The following is a 15,081-nucleotide window of genomic DNA, read 5'->3' as shown; positions in this document are numbered from 1 at the left end:
ACCCACCGGTCTCTCAAGCTCCAGGGCCTCAAACCTATTGTTCAAGGGCACCTGGGAAGGCGGCACCGGAAGGGGAGGGCATCTCCTGCGAGGTCGAGCAGGGACCTGTCTCCATTCCTCCTCGACTCACAGGTCCCCTCCCTCTGCCCGATGGCGACAGGGCAGGGGGTCCACCCCCCTTTGGGGCATCTCACCCTGGTCCCTCTCCATCAGGTCCTGCAGGGAGTCGCTCCACCAGTCTATCTCCCGCTCGCACTCCCTGATATCCCTCAGCCTCTGCACCTCCTCCTTGAGCTCCGCCACCATGCGGACCAGGTCGTCCACCTGCTCGCACCTCACGCAAGCAGTCTCTCTGCCTCCCGCCGATGGCAGCAAGAGGCTCAGACACTCCCCGCATCCGGAGACCTGAACTGCCGCGTGTTTGGACGGGCAGTCGGTCTGGGTGTGTACTGACTTCCTAGAGAAAGCACCGTGCCTGGTGGAGACCATCGCAGCCCAGCTGACGGGAGAGTGCCGTTAGAGGAGTTGTCCCTATGGGCGGGTGTGAGCGTCCGCCCTTCCTGCCCGCCCTGCCTGCACTCACTGCCTCGCTAACTGCCGCGTCACTCCCCCCGTGTCACTCCCTGTTTGCCGGCCCTGGTCGCCGCGCTCCTGGTCGCTCGCGCTCCCTGAGGGCTGCCTTTGAACGGCCGGGGGGAGGAGCTGTCGCTGACGCTGCTGACTCCGCCTACGCCTCGTCAGCCTCCCTCACGAGGGCTGCCGGTGCCTGGCGGCTCCCTCACGTAGGCTCGATGCCCGAAAAATAGCCCTGGCTGTCCCGATCCCGCGCTCCGCTGCAGCACGCGTCTGCCCCGGAGCCGGTCGCCTCGGCAAGTCAAGTAGGTATTGCCAGGCAGAGAGCTGCTTCAGTTTGAGGAAGTGTTTGAAACTACTGCCCTGAGGCTCCTGGAACCTTCAGGCCGGTGAAACGCACTGCTTCCTCGGTCTTACTGCCCTCTCCTGACAGCTACGAACGGCCCTCCCCAGCCAGCAGGGCCTGGCCTACCCCAGCCTCCTGCCCAGGGGCTCCCTGCAGAGCCCCCAGCCCCTGGCCCTGCTGGGTGCCCCTCTCTGGTCCTGCGTCTGCGCCCTCCGCCTGGGCTCTCTGATGCGCTCAGCGGTGTCACAGAGCTGGCGGTGACCTCACAGTCTCACTCCTGCCCTTATCCCCCGGTGGCAGCAGCCACCGAGGCCTGTGTCGCACGGAGCAGCGTCTCCAGAGGATGGCACAGACACTCGTCTCTGGTCCCAGCATGCTGGATACCCTGGGGCTGGCACTTCACGGCTGCCTCTGCCTCGGCCCCGGCCTCGTCCTGCTCCTGGTGGCCTGGGCCACCCTGCGCTGCTGCCGCAGCACTTCAGGCAAACGCCACCAGGTAGGAGGGAGGCTCCAGGCCAGCCTTTCTCAGGAAGCCTGGCAGGGCAGGGGGGCTGGGGATTCGGGGGGGTCCCACTGCACCGGGGGATGGGACACGAGGCCTCTCGGGGGGCTCAGCTGGGGCCAGGCTCACTGGGGTTCTGCTCTCTGCCAGCAGGTCTGTGACGGGAGCCGAGGCAGGGGAAGGCGCAGCAAGGTTCATGAAACAGGTAGAGCTCTCCTCGGCCCTGGCGCTGGCTCCTGCAGGCGCCGGGGTCCCCTAGGGCCCCGCTGCCGCCCAGGGCTGGGCCACATCCAAGCCGCGGGCAGCCGGGCCCCACCTTCAGAGGCCAGCCGGCCACCTGGGCCAGGCGCAGGGCCCGTCCCAGCAGACACTTGCTCACGGCGCTCCGTGTCCCCCATCTCTTGCAGATGCTGAGGCGCGCGCTCACGGCTGCGGGAGCAGCCCGATCTGGATCGGCAGCAGACCCTTAGGCCAGCTTCTGTGTTACGATCGCGACTGTGAACGCTGCAGCCAGGCTGTCAGGGAGAGGCAGCAGCGGCTCCTTGCCAGGCAGGCCAGAGCCTCCTGCTATCCACGCTCCTCTTCCTCTTCGGACGCCAGCGACTCCAGCCAGCACAGGGCCCCGGCCAGATCATTCCACCCAGCCAAGCTAACATCCGTCAGATCCTGGTGGCAGCCAGTGCTGCGGAACAGGAAGCGGAGGAGACCCTCTCCCCAGCGTGCAGCGATGCCCCAGACAACACTGAAAATCTATGGGGCAACCACACTTCCCTGCGATGCTGGGCCTCTCAGACAGGCCGAGGAGCTTGCCCAGATGGCTCCCAGGCACCACGAGGCTGGCTTGCCCCTCACCACAGGCTCTGACGCAGCTGACAAGGACGGCAACCTGCCCGCTGGTGTGGATCCTCGTCCCATGAAAAGGCTGGAGCAAGGACTGGGCTTCTGGAAGCTGCTGCGGATGCACACCCTGAGGAAGTCCATAGAGATGAAGCTGGGAGCCCTCCCCACCACGGTGCAGCAGTCCCACAGGAGGTACACATACAGGATGGCACGCCGCACAGCTCCCGCGCCGCTGCACTCCCGTCCTGCCCCCTCCTACTTCTGCTCAGCGGAGGCCCTGTTCCTGCCGGAGGACGTGCGGGAGTTCCTGGAGATGCACATCCGTGAGAAGAAGCTGTGCCACCAATGGGGCTTGCCTGCAGGGTCGCTGGGAGGACCCCAGGCACTGCCATCAGTCCCCTAACAGCAGCGCGCAGGGCTCCACGTTCAGCGCCACCCTCAAGATCCAGGGCTGGGCACCAGGAAAGCGGGTGTCCCATGGAAAACATCCCCTGCTGCCTGTGCTGCGAGGGACAGAAGCTGCGAGGGAACGTGGAAGCCTCCCCGTCACTACCTCTTCCTACCCCTGTTTTAACCCATTTAATCCATTAAACCCATTCCTATTAAATCTCCACCTGTTCTGGGCTGCACTGATATGAGCACAGATGTCTGGGAGGGCTCTGAGGCTCCCCATGGCGCCAACGAACCAGGGCTGCGGGATGAGGAACATGGTACCTCTAACCATGCCGCCCACCTCAGCAGACTGGGACTTCCAGAGAGCAGCCCCTACGCAGGGCTCATGGTGTTGGCATTCATGAAAACACATAATCCACAAAGTGATTATATGAAGGTGCTTTATTAGGCACCGGAAGTTAGGGGCATGCCTGCCCAAATCTAACTTCGTCCGATTTGTTCACTCAGTTCTCTTTTATCTCCTAAAATATTACATATGCATTAAGTTTCACAACACATCTACGCATACTCATTTCCTAGCTCCGCCTAGCCCCACTTCGTATGCTAATTATCTTATCAGTCCTTCTGCGCTTGCGTATCACTCTCTGGTGGTCGTCCGGGTGGTCGTCAGGATGAAGTAAGATGTCTTCATCAGAGTTGAACCTTTTAACCTTTTCTTCTTACGCATGCTCTCTGAGCCCTTGGTCTCAGTCCAAACCGCAAGGTTGGTTTGATCCAGTTCTCGGGGTCCGAGAGGCCCCAGTTATCTAGATGTCTTGCAAATTTGGCATTCTTTTAGTCCTCCTTATTCCTCATCATGAACTGGTGCGTTCCCTCATGCTATCTTTGCACATATATTTTGTGTCTTCCAAGCGCAGCCCCGGAACAGTACATCGCAAATGTAACACATATTAAGCAATATTGTATATTTCATCTTCTATTACCAACAATGGGACCATTTTGATGTCCCTCTTTGGGCTCTTGCACTGTTGCGAGGGCCTGGGAGCGCCAGCAGGGAAGTGAAAGCAGGCGCAGGATGGCTCTGGGAGAGCAAAGTCTTAGCTGTCCCCATCCTCATTAGGTGAGGCCACCTCAGGGTGCCAAAGGGGAGGGGAAGTCCTGATGGGGGCAAGCAAATGAAGGGGGGATCACACTCACATTGGACGTGCCTCTCTTGGTCAATGTCCACCCTGGGCCATATCACACCGTTCCCTCATGCCTTGATGCGGCACAGGCCAGTCATAAAGGGGCTAAAAAAAAGTGCCAGGAGCACCGCGAACACGACGCACAAACAGGACCGGCTTGGCAGTTAGCACAGGCAGTTTGTGCGGGACAGTTCAAGCGGGGCAGGGAGGAGTGCGGGGAGGATCCTCTCCTCTCTTTCCCACTTCACTTGCTCTTGCTCTCCTCTCCTTTGGGAACTCTGCCTCTTATGACTTATAATTCACCCTGGTGGGCACCCGGCATAGCCGCCGGGCTGAGGCAGCAACCCAAACTGAGGGGACACGGCCTCTCTGGGCTCATGTGGGCACCCAGCTGGATCCCCTGGGAGGTGAAGTGGCAGTCCAGAGTGGTGACTGTGGGGAGCTCCGGAATCTGGAGGCTCCCCTGGGTCCTGAGGGAAGAGAGGGCTGTCGTGGGTGCAGGTGTGCCCTGCTCAAGGAGCTGCTTGAGCAGATGGGTGGGCTGCAGCGAGAAATCGGCAGCCTGAGGGGCTCCTGGGAGTCTCTGAGGGAGACGGGTAGGAGGTGTGAACCTACCCCTACTGAAGCCCAGCAGCCCCCTCCTAAGTCCCTGCAAAGGGTAGCAGCTGAGCCAGCTGGTCACCTGCAGGACAGAGAGCTTGACAGCCCGCGAGAGGAAAGGGGCCGGACCCTCGTCTCTGCTCAAAGCAGAAGGAGGCGTCTGCCCCCAACACCCATGGTGCCACCAACCCCCACGGTGTCCCTGGGTAATAGGTTCGAGGCTCTCGGGCAGGAAAGGGATGAGGGTCTGGAGAGTAGTTGGAACTCAGGCCCCAAGAAGCACATCGAGGTAGAGGGAAGTAGCAAGCACAGGGAGCGGGACCGGTCAGGGCACTGCATCAAAAGGATCCCATCGGATTGTCCGAGGGCTCCTCAGAGAAGGTAATGTTTCCGATACCCCACCCGGAATCTTCTTGCATCCCCCTAGGGGCAACTGCGCCTGCTGCTTCCCTAAACTGCCTGTATACCAATGCGCATGGCATGGGAAATAAACAAACAAACAAAACAGAAACAGTAGACAAAATGAACAAAAATAAACAAAATAAAAATAACAACAATATAAAACAGTAAACAAAAATAAACACGGGAAATAAACAGGCAGAAACAACACTTCCGAAGCCCTGGAATGCAGCTGTGAAGGTACTTGCACACCGAGGATGTTGTGCCCCAAGACTCACGCCACCACAACCCTTTCCAGAGAAATCCTTCAGCATCGTCAACCACGGCCAAAAAGGCAAAGGCAAAACTAGAGCAATAAGCCACCGGTCAAGCAACTGCCATAAACTCAGCAGAACCTCCCAGCCGTGGCCAGGAAAAGCAGCGCTATCAAAGTCAGGAGTATCACACAGTATCACAGATTTCTAGGTTGGAAGAGACCTCAAGATCATCGAGTCCAACCTCCGACCTAACACTAAGTACTCCACTAAACCATATCGCTAAGCTCTACATCTAAACGTCTTTTAAAGACCTCCAGGGATGGTGACTCCACCACCTCCCTGGGCAGCCCGTTCCAATGCTTAATAACCCTTTCGGTAAAGAAGTACTTCCTAACATCCAACCTAAAACTCCCCTGTCGCAACTTTCGCCCATTCCCCCTCGTCCTGTCACCAGGCACGCGGGAGAACAGACCAACCCCCACCTCTCTACAGCCTCCTTTAAGGTAACTGTAGAGAGCGATAAGGTCGCCCCTGAGCCTCCTCTTCTCCAGGCTGAACAAGCCCAGCTCCCTCAGCCGCTCCTCGTAAGACTTGTTCTCCAGACCCCTCACCAGCTTGGTCGCCCTTCTCTGGACTCGCTCGAGCACGTCCATGTCCTTCCTGTAGCGAGGGGCCCAAAACTGAACACAGTACCCAAGGTGCGGCCTCACCAGAGCCGAGTACAGGGGCACAATCACTTCCCTAGACCTGCTGGCCACACTGCTTCTTATACAGGCCAGGATGCTGTTGGCCTTCTTGGCCACCTGAGCACACTGCTGGCTCATATTCAGCCGACTATCAACCAACACTCCCAGGTCCTTCTCGGCCAGGCAGCTTTCCAGCCACTCATCTCCCAGCCTGTAGCTCTGCTTGGGGTTGTTGCTCCCCAAGTGCAGGACCCGGCACTTGGCCTTGTTGAACTTCATACAGTTGACCTCAGCCCATCGCTCCAGCCTATCCAGATCCTCCTGCAGAGCCTTCCTGCCCTCGAGCAGATCGACACACGCACTTAGCTTGGTGTCACCTGCAAACTTACTGAGGGTGCACTGGACGCCCTCATCCAGATCATCGATAAAGATATTAAAGAGGACCGGCCCCAGTACCGAGCCCTGGGGGACACCACCAGTGACCAGCCTCCAACCAGATTTGACTCCATTCACCACAACTCTCTGGGCCCGGCTATCCAGTCAGTTTCTAACCCAGCGAAGCGTACGCCAGTCCAAGCCCCGAGCAGCCAGTTTCTTGAGGAGAATGTTGTGGGGAACGGTGTCAAAAGCCTTACTGAGGTCAAGGTAAACCACATCCACAGCCTTTCCCTCATCCACCAAGCGCGTCACTTGGTCATAGAAGGAGATCAGGTTCGTCAAGCAGGACCTGCCTTTCATAAACCCATGCTGACTGGGCCTGATCGCCTGCTTGCCCTGCAAGTGCCGCGTGATGACCCTCAAGATAATCTGCTCCATGAGCTTTCCTGGCACTGAGGTCAGACTGACAGGCCTATAGTTCCCCGGGTCTGCCCTGCGGCCCTTCTTATAGATGGGCATCACATTGGCTAGCCGCCAGTCAACTGGGACCTCCCCCGATAGCCAGGACTGCCGATAAATGATGGAAAGCGGCTCGGCCAGCTCCTCCGCCAGTTCTTTCAGTACCCTCGGGTGCATCCCATCCGGCCCCATCGACTTGCGCACATCCAAGCTCCGTAGCAGGTCGCCAACCATTTCCTCATGGATAGCGAAGGCCACGTCCTGCTCCCCATCCCCTTCCACCAGCTCAGGGCACTGGGTGTCCGGAGAACAACCGGTATTGCCGCTAAAGACTGAGGCAAAGGCGGCATTAAGCACCTCAGCCTTTTCCTCATCCTTAGTAACTAGGTTTCCCCTCGCATCCAGTAAAGGATGGAGATTCCCCTTAGTCCTCCGTTTCGCGTTGATATATTTGTAAAAGGATTTTTTGTTGTCTTTAACGGCAGTAGCCAGGTTGAGCTCCAGATGAGCTTTGGCCTTTCTAATTTTCTCCCTGCACAGCCTCGCTACATCCTTGTAGTCCTCCTCAGTGGCCCGCCCTTTTTTCCAAAGATTATAAACCCTCTTTTTTCTGCTAAGCACAAGCCGCAACTCTCTGTTGAGCCAGGCCGGTCTTCTTCCACGCCGGCTCGTCTTTGGGCACGTGGGGACGGACCGCTCCTGTGCCATCACGATTTCCTTCTTGAGGAGCGCCCAGCCTTCCTGGACTCCTCTGCCCTTCAGAACCGCCTCCCAAGGGACTTGGCCAACCAGCGTCCTGAGCAGCTCAAAGTCAGCCCTCCGGAAGTCCAATACAGCAGTTTTACTGGTCCCCTTCCTGGCCTCGCCAAGAATAGAGAACTCTACCATTTCATGGTCACTCTGCCCAAGACAGCTTCCGAGCACCACATCTCCCACCAGTCCTTCTCTGTTAGTGAAGAGAAGGTCTAGCGGGGCACCACCCCGGTAGGTTCACTGACCAGCTGCGTCAGGAAGCTACCTCCCACGCTCTCCAGAAACCTCCTAGACTGCTTTCTCTGTGCCGTGTTGTGTTTCCAGGATATGTCCGGGAAGTTGAAGTCCCCCACGAGGACAAGCGCCGACGATTTTGCAACTTCTGTCAGTTGCCTATAAAACTCCTCATCCGTCTCCTCATCCTGGTTCGGCGGTCTATAACAGACCCCGACCAGGATGCTAGCCTTGCCGGCCTTCCCGCGGATCCTAACCCACAGGGATTCAACCTTATCATTCCCAGCCTGGAGTTCCACAACATCAAAAGATTCTCTAACGTAGAGAGCCACGCCACCACCCCCTCTGTGCTGCCTGTCCCTCCTGAAGAGCCGATAGCCAGGCATTGCAGCACTCCAGTCGTGGGAGCGGTCCCACCACGTCTCCGTGATGGCAACCAAGTCGTAGCCTGCCTGCTGCACGATGGCTTCCAGCTCTTCCTGTTTGTTACCCATGCTGCGTGCATTAGTGTAGATGCACTTCAGCTGGGCCATCGCCTTCTTCCCCGGCCTAGCCATTGTTTCCCCCGGCACAGCTCCAACAAGCCTTGTTTGAGCCCCGTCCCCCTTTTTACCCTCTGCACCTCCTCCTTGAGTTCCACCACCATGCGGACCAGGTCGTCCACCTGCTCGCACCTCACGCAAGCAGTCTCTCTGCCTCCCGCCGATGGCAGCAAGAGGCTCAGACACTCCCCGCATCCGGAGACCTGAACTGCCGCGTGTTTGGACGGGCAGTCGGTCTGGGTGTGTACTGACTTCCTAGAGAAAGCACCGTGCCTGGTGGAGACCATCGCAGCCCAGCTGACGGGAGAGTGCCGTTAGAGGAGTTGTCCCTATGGGCGGGTGTGAGCGTCCGCCCTTCCTGCCCGCCCTGCCTGCACTCACTGCCTCGCTAACTGCCGCGTCACTCCCCCCGTGTCACTCCCTGTTTGCCGGCCCTGGTCGCTGCGCTCCTGGTCGCTCGCGCTCCCTGAGGGCTGCCTTTGAACGGCCGGGGGGAGGAGCTGTCGCTGACGCTACTGGCTCCGCCTACGCCTCGTCAGCCTCCCTCACGAGGGCTGCCGGTGCCTGGCGGCTCCCTCACGTAGGCTCGATGCCCGAAAAATAGCCCTGGCTGTCCCGATCCCGCGCTCCGCTGCAGCACGCGTCTGCCCCGGAGCCGGTCGCCTCGGCAAGTCAAGTAGGTATTGCCAGGCAGAGAGCTGCTTCAGTTTGAGGAAGTGTTTGAAACTACTGCCCTGAGGCTCCTGGAACCTTCAGGCCGGTGAAACGCACTGCTTCCTCGGTCTTACCGCCCTCTCCTGACAGCTACGAACGGCCCTCCCCAGCCAGCAGGGCCTGGCCTACCCCAGCCTCCTGCCCAGGGGCTCCCTGCAGAGCCCCCAGCCCCTGGCCCTGCTGGGTGCCCCTCTCTGGTCCTGCGTCTGCGCCCTCCGCCTGGGCTCTCTGATGCGCTCAGCGGTGTCACAGAGCTGGCGGTGACCTCACAGTCTCACTCCTGCCCTTATCCCCCGGTGGCAGCAGCCACCGAGGCCTGTGTCGCACGGAGCAGCGTCTCCAGAGGATGGCACAGACACTCGTCTCTGGTCCCAGCATGCTGGATACCCTGGGGCTGGCACTTCACGGCTGCCTCTGCCTCGGCCCCGGCCTCGTCCTGCTCCTGGTGGCCTGGGCCACCCTGCGCTGCTGCCGCAGCACTTCAGGCAAACGCCACCAGGTAGGAGGGAGGCTCCAGGCCAGCCTTTCTCAGGAAGCCTGGCAGGGCAGGGGGGCTGGGGATTCGGGGGGGTCCCACTGCACCGGGGGATGGGACACGAGGCCTCTCGGGGGGCTCAGCTGGGGCCAGGCTCACTGGGGTTCTGCTCTCTGCCAGCAGGTCTGTGACGGGAGCCGAGGCAGGGGAAGGCGCAGCAAGGTTCATGAAACAGGTAGAGCTCTCCTCGGCCCTGGCGCTGGCTCCTGCAGGCGCCGGGGTCCCCTAGGGCCCCGCTGCCGCCCAGGGCTGGGCCACATCCAAGCCGCGGGCAGCCGGGCCCCACCTTCAGAGGCCAGCCGGCCACCTGGGCCAGGCGCAGGGCCCGTCCCAGCAGACACTTGCTCACGGCGCTCCGTGTCCCCCATCTCTTGCAGATGCTGAGGCGCGCGCTCACGGCTGCGGGAGCAGCCCGATCTGGATCGGCAGCAGACCCTTAGGCCAGCTTCTGTGTTACGACCTCGACTGTGAACGCTGCAGCCAGGCTGTCAGGGAGAGGCAGCAGCGGCTCCTTGCCAGGCAGGCCAGAGCCTCCTGCTATCCACGCTCCTCTTCCTCTTCGGACGCCAGCGACTCCAGCCAGCACAGGGCCCCGGCCAGATCATTCCACCCGGCCAAGCTAACATCCGTCAGATCCTGGTGGCAGCCAGTGCTGCGGAACAGGAAGCGGAGGAGACCCTCTCCCCAGCGTGCAGCGATGCCCCAGACAACACTGAAAATCTATGGGGCAACCACACTTCCCTGCGATGCTGGGCCTCTCAGACAGGCCGAGGAGCTTGCCAAGATGGCTCCCAGGCACCACGAGGCTGGCTTGCCTCTCACCACAGGCTCTGACGCAGCTGACAAGGACGGCAACCTGCCCGCTGGTGTGGATCCTCGTCCCATGAAAAGGCTGGAGCAAGGACTGGGCTTCTGGAAGCTCCTGCAGATGCACACCCTGAGGAAGTCCATAGAGATGCAGCTGGGAGCCCTCCCCACCACGGTGCAGCAGTCCCACAGGAGATACACATACAGGATGGCACGCCGCACAGCTCCCGCGCCGCTGCACTCCCGTCCTGCCCCCTCCTACTTCTGCTCAGCGGAGGCCCTGTTCCTGCCGGAGGACGTGCGGGAGTTCCTGGAGATGCACATCCGTGAGAAGAAGCTGTGCCACCAATGGGGCTTGCCTGCAGGGTCGCTGGGAGGACCCCAGGCACTGCCATCAGTCCCCTAACAGCAGCGCGCAGGGCTCCACGTTCAGCGCCACCCTCAAGATCCAGGGCTGGGCACCAGGAAAGCGGGTGTCCCATGGAAAACATCCCCTGCTGCCTGTGCTGCGAGGGACAGAAGCTGCGAGGGAACGTGGAAGCCTCCCCGTCACTACCTCTTCCTACCCCTGTTAAATCCATTAAACCCATTCCTATTAAATCTCCACCTGTTCTGGGCTGCACTGATATGAGCACAGATGTCTGGGAGGGCTCTGAGGCTCCCCATGGCGCCAACGAACCAGGGCTGCGGGATGAGGAACATGGTACCTCTAACCATGCCGCCCACCTCAGCAGACTGGGACTTCCAGAGAGCAGCCCCTACGCAGGGCTCATGGTGTTGGCATTCATGAAAACACATAATCCACAAAGTGATTATATGAAGGTGCTTTATTAGGCACCGGAAGTTAGGGGCATGCCTGCCCAAATCTAACTTCGTCCGATTTGTTCACTCAGTTCTCTTTTATCTCCTAAAATATTACATATGCATTTAGTTTCACAACACATCTACGCATACTCATTTCCTAGCTCCGCCTAGCCCCACTTCGTATGCTAATTATCTTATCAGTCCTTCTGCGCTTGCGTATCACTCTCTGGTGGTCGTCCGGGTGGTCGTCAGGATGAAGTAAGATGTCTTCATCAGAGTTGAACCTTTTAACCTTTTCTTCTTACGCATGCTCTCTGAGCCCTTGGTCTCAGTCCAAACCGCAAGGTTGGTTTGATCCAGTTCTCGGGGTCCGAGAGGCCCCAGTTATCTAGATGTCTTGCAAATTTGGCATTCTTTTAGTCCTCCTTATTCCTCATCATGAACTGGTGCGTTCCCTCATGCTATCTTTGCACATATATTTTGTGTCTTCCAAGCGCAGCCCCGGAACAGTACATCGCAAATGTAACACATATTAAGCAATATTGTATATTTCATCTTCTATTACCAACAATGGGACCATTTTGATGTCCCTCTTTGGGCTCTTGCACTGTTGCGAGGGCCTGGGAGCGCCAGCAGGGAAGTGAAAGCAGGCGCAGGATGGCTCTGGGAGAGCAAAGTCTTAGCTGTCCCCATCCTCATTAGGTGAGGCCACCTCAGGGTGCCAAAGGGGAGGGGAAGTCCTGATGGGGGCAAGCAAATGAAGGGGGGATCACACTCACATTGGACGTGCCTCTCTTGGTCAATGTCCACCCTGGGCCATATCACACCGTTCCCTCATGCCTTGATGCGGCACAGGCCAGTCATAAAGGGGCTAAAAAAAAGTGCCAGGAGCACCGCGAACACGACGCACAAACAGGACCGGCTTGGCAGTTAGCACAGGCAGTTTGTGCGGGACAGTTCAAGCGGGGCAGGGAGGAGTGCGGGGAGGATCCTCTCCTCTCTTTCCCACTTCACTTGCTCTTGCTCTCCTCTCCTTTGGGAACTCTGCCTCTTATGACTTATAATTCACCCTGGTGGGCACCCGGCATAGCCGCCGGGCTGAGGCAGCAACCCAAACTGAGGGGACACGGCCTCTCTGGGCTCATGTGGGCACCCAGCTGGATCCCCTGGGAGGTGAAGTGGCAGTCCAGAGTGGTGACTGTGGGGAGCTCCGGAATCTGGAGGCTCCCCTGGGTCCTGAGGGAAGAGAGGGCTGTCGTGGGTGCAGGTGTGCCCTGCTCAAGGAGCTGCTTGAGCAGATGGGTGGGCTGCAGCGAGAAATCGGCAGCCTGAGGGGCTCCTGGGAGTCTCTGAGGGAGACGGGTAGGAGGTGTGAACCTACCCCTACTGAAGCCCAGCAGCCCCCTCCTAAGTCCCTGCAAAGGGTAGCAGCTGAGCCAGCTGGTCACCTGCAGGACAGAGAGCTTGACAGCCCGCGAGAGGAAAGGGGCCGGACCCTCGTCTCTGCTCAAAGCAGAAGGAGGCGTCTGCCCCCAACACCCATGGTGCCACCAACCCCCACGGTGTCCCTGGGTAATAGGTTCGAGGCTCTCGGGCAGGAAAGGGATGAGGGTCTGGAGAGTAGTTGGAACTCAGGCCCCAAGAAGCACATCGAGGTAGAGGGAAGTAGCAAGCACAGGGAGCGGGACCGGTCAGGGCACTGCATCAAAAGGATCCCATCGGATTGTCCGAGGGCTCCTCAGAGAAGGTAATGTTTCCGATACCCCACCCGGAATCTTCTTGCATCCCCCTAGGGGCAACTGCGCCTGCTGCTTCCCTAAACTGCCTGTATACCAATGCGCATGGCATGGGAAATAAACAAACAAACAAAACAGAAACAGTAGACAAAATGAACAAAAATAAACAAAATAAAAATAACAACAATATAAAACAGTAAACAAAAATAAACACGGGAAATAAACAGGCAGAAACAACACTTCCGAAGCCCTGGAATGCAGCTGTGAAGGTACTTGCACACCGAGGATGTTGTGCCCCAAGACTCACGCCACCACAACCCTTTCCAGAGAAATCCTTCAGCATCGTCAACCACGGCCAAAAAGGCAAAGGCAAAACTAGAGCAATAAGCCACCGGTCAAGCAACTGCCATAAACTCAGCAGAACCTCCCAGCCGTGGCCAGGAAAAGCAGCGCTATCAAAGTCAGGAGTATCACACAGTATCACAGATTTCTAGGTTGGAAGAGACCTCAAGATCATCGAGTCCAACCTCCGACCTAACACTAAGTACTCCACTAAACCATATCGCTAAGCTCTACATCTAAACGTCTTTTAAAGACCTCCAGGGATGGTGACTCCACCACCTCCCTGGGCAGCCCGTTCCAATGCTTAATAACCCTTTCGGTAAAGAAGTACTTCCTAACATCCAACCTAAAACTCCCCTGTCGCAACTTTCGCCCATTCCCCCTCGTCCTGTCACCAGGCACGCGGGAGAACAGACCAACCCCCACCTCTCTACAGCCTCCTTTAAGGTAACTGTAGAGAGCGATAAGGTCGCCCCTGAGCCTCCTCTTCTCCAGGCTGAACAAGCCCAGCTCCCTCAGCCGCTCCTCGTAAGACTTGTTCTCCAGACCCCTCACCAGCTTGGTCGCCCTTCTCTGGACTCGCTCGAGCACGTCCATGTCCTTCCTGTAGCGAGGGGCCCAAAACTGAACACAGTACCCAAGGTGCGGCCTCACCAGAGCCGAGTACAGGGGCACAATCACTTCCCTAGACCTGCTGGCCACACTGCTTCTTATACAGGCCAGGATGCTGTTGGCCTTCTTGGCCACCTGAGCACACTGCTGGCTCATATTCAGCCGACTATCAACCAACACTCCCAGGTCCTTCTCGGCCAGGCAGCTTTCCAGCCACTCATCTCCCAGCCTGTAGCTCTGCTTGGGGTTGTTGCTCCCCAAGTGCAGGACCCGGCACTTGGCCTTGTTGAACTTCATACAGTTGACCTCAGCCCATCGCTCCAGCCTATCCAGATCCTCCTGCAGAGCCTTCCTGCCCTCGAGCAGATCGACACACGCACTTAGCTTGGTGTCACCTGCAAACTTACTGAGGGTGCACTGGACGCCCTCATCCAGATCATCGATAAAGATATTAAAGAGGACCGGCCCCAGTACCGAGCCCTGGGGGACACCACCAGTGACCAGCCTCCAACCAGATTTGACTCCATTCACCACAACTCTCTGGGCCCGGCTATCCAGTCAGTTTCTAACCCAGCGAAGCGTACGCCAGTCCAAGCCCCGAGCAGCCAGTTTCTTGAGGAGAATGTTGTGGGGAACGGTGTCAAAAGCCTTACTGAGGTCAAGGTAAACCACATCCACAGCCTTTCCCTCATCCACCAAGCGCGTCACTTGGTCATAGAAGGAGATCAGGTTCGTCAAGCAGGACCTGCCTTTCATAAACCCATGCTGACTGGGCCTGATCGCCTGCTTGCCCTGCAAGTGCCGCGTGATGACCCTCAAGATAATCTGCTCCATGAGCTTTCCTGGCACTGAGGTCAGACTGACAGGCCTATAGTTCCCCGGGTCTGCCCTGCGGCCCTTCTTATAGATGGGCATCACATTGGCTAGCCGCCAGTCAACTGGGACCTCCCCCGATAGCCAGGACTGCCGATAAATGATGGAAAGCGGCTCGGCCAGCTCCTCCGCCAGTTCTTTCAGTACCCTCGGGTGCATCCCATCCGGCCCCATCGACTTGCGCACATCCAAGCTCCGTAGCAGGTCGCCAACCATTTCCTCATGGATAGCGAAGGCCACGTCCTGCTCCCCATCCCCTTCCACCAGCTCAGGGCACTGGGTGTCCGGAGAACAACCGGTATTGCCGCTAAAGACTGAGGCAAAGGCGGCATTAAGCACCTCAGCCTTTTCCTCATCCTTAGTAACTAGGTTTCCCCTCGCATCCAGTAAAGGATGGAGATTCCCCTTAGTCCTCCGTTTCGCGTTGATATATTTGTAAAAGGATTTTTTGTTGTCTTTAACGGCAGTAGCCAGGTTGAGCTCCAGATGAGCTTTGGCCTTTCTAATTTTCT

General features: G+C 58.3%; 1 protein-coding gene across 3 annotated transcripts; it reads left to right on the top strand.

Moving 5' to 3' along the window:
• Positions 1-9,206: 9,206 nt before the first annotated feature.
• On the top strand, positions 9,207-10,608 carry LOC310900774 (uncharacterized protein; the record flags this gene model as incomplete). 3 transcript variants are annotated; one of them, XM_083839219.1, is made up of 3 exons in its annotated part: positions 9,207-9,359; positions 9,519-9,570; positions 9,773-10,608. In XM_083839219.1, 3 exons carry the CDS (start codon positions 9,207-9,209, stop codon positions 10,606-10,608), a joined length of 1,041 nt encoding a protein of 346 aa, XP_083695345.1. The 3 variants fall into 3 exon arrangements, with proteins under 3 accessions (XP_083695345.1, XP_083695344.1, XP_083695343.1); XM_083839218.1 differs by having other exon boundaries at positions 9,516-9,570; XM_083839217.1 differs by having other exon boundaries at positions 9,207-9,570.
• Between the last annotated feature and the right edge of the window lie 4,473 nt (positions 10,609-15,081).

The sequence above is a fragment of the Anser anser genome (genome assembly GCF_964211835.1).
Source record: "Anser anser genome assembly, chromosome: 5".
Classification (NCBI taxonomy): domain Eukaryota; kingdom Metazoa; phylum Chordata; class Aves; order Anseriformes; family Anatidae; genus Anser; species Anser anser.
This window is presented reverse-complemented; position numbering and strand designations above follow the sequence as displayed.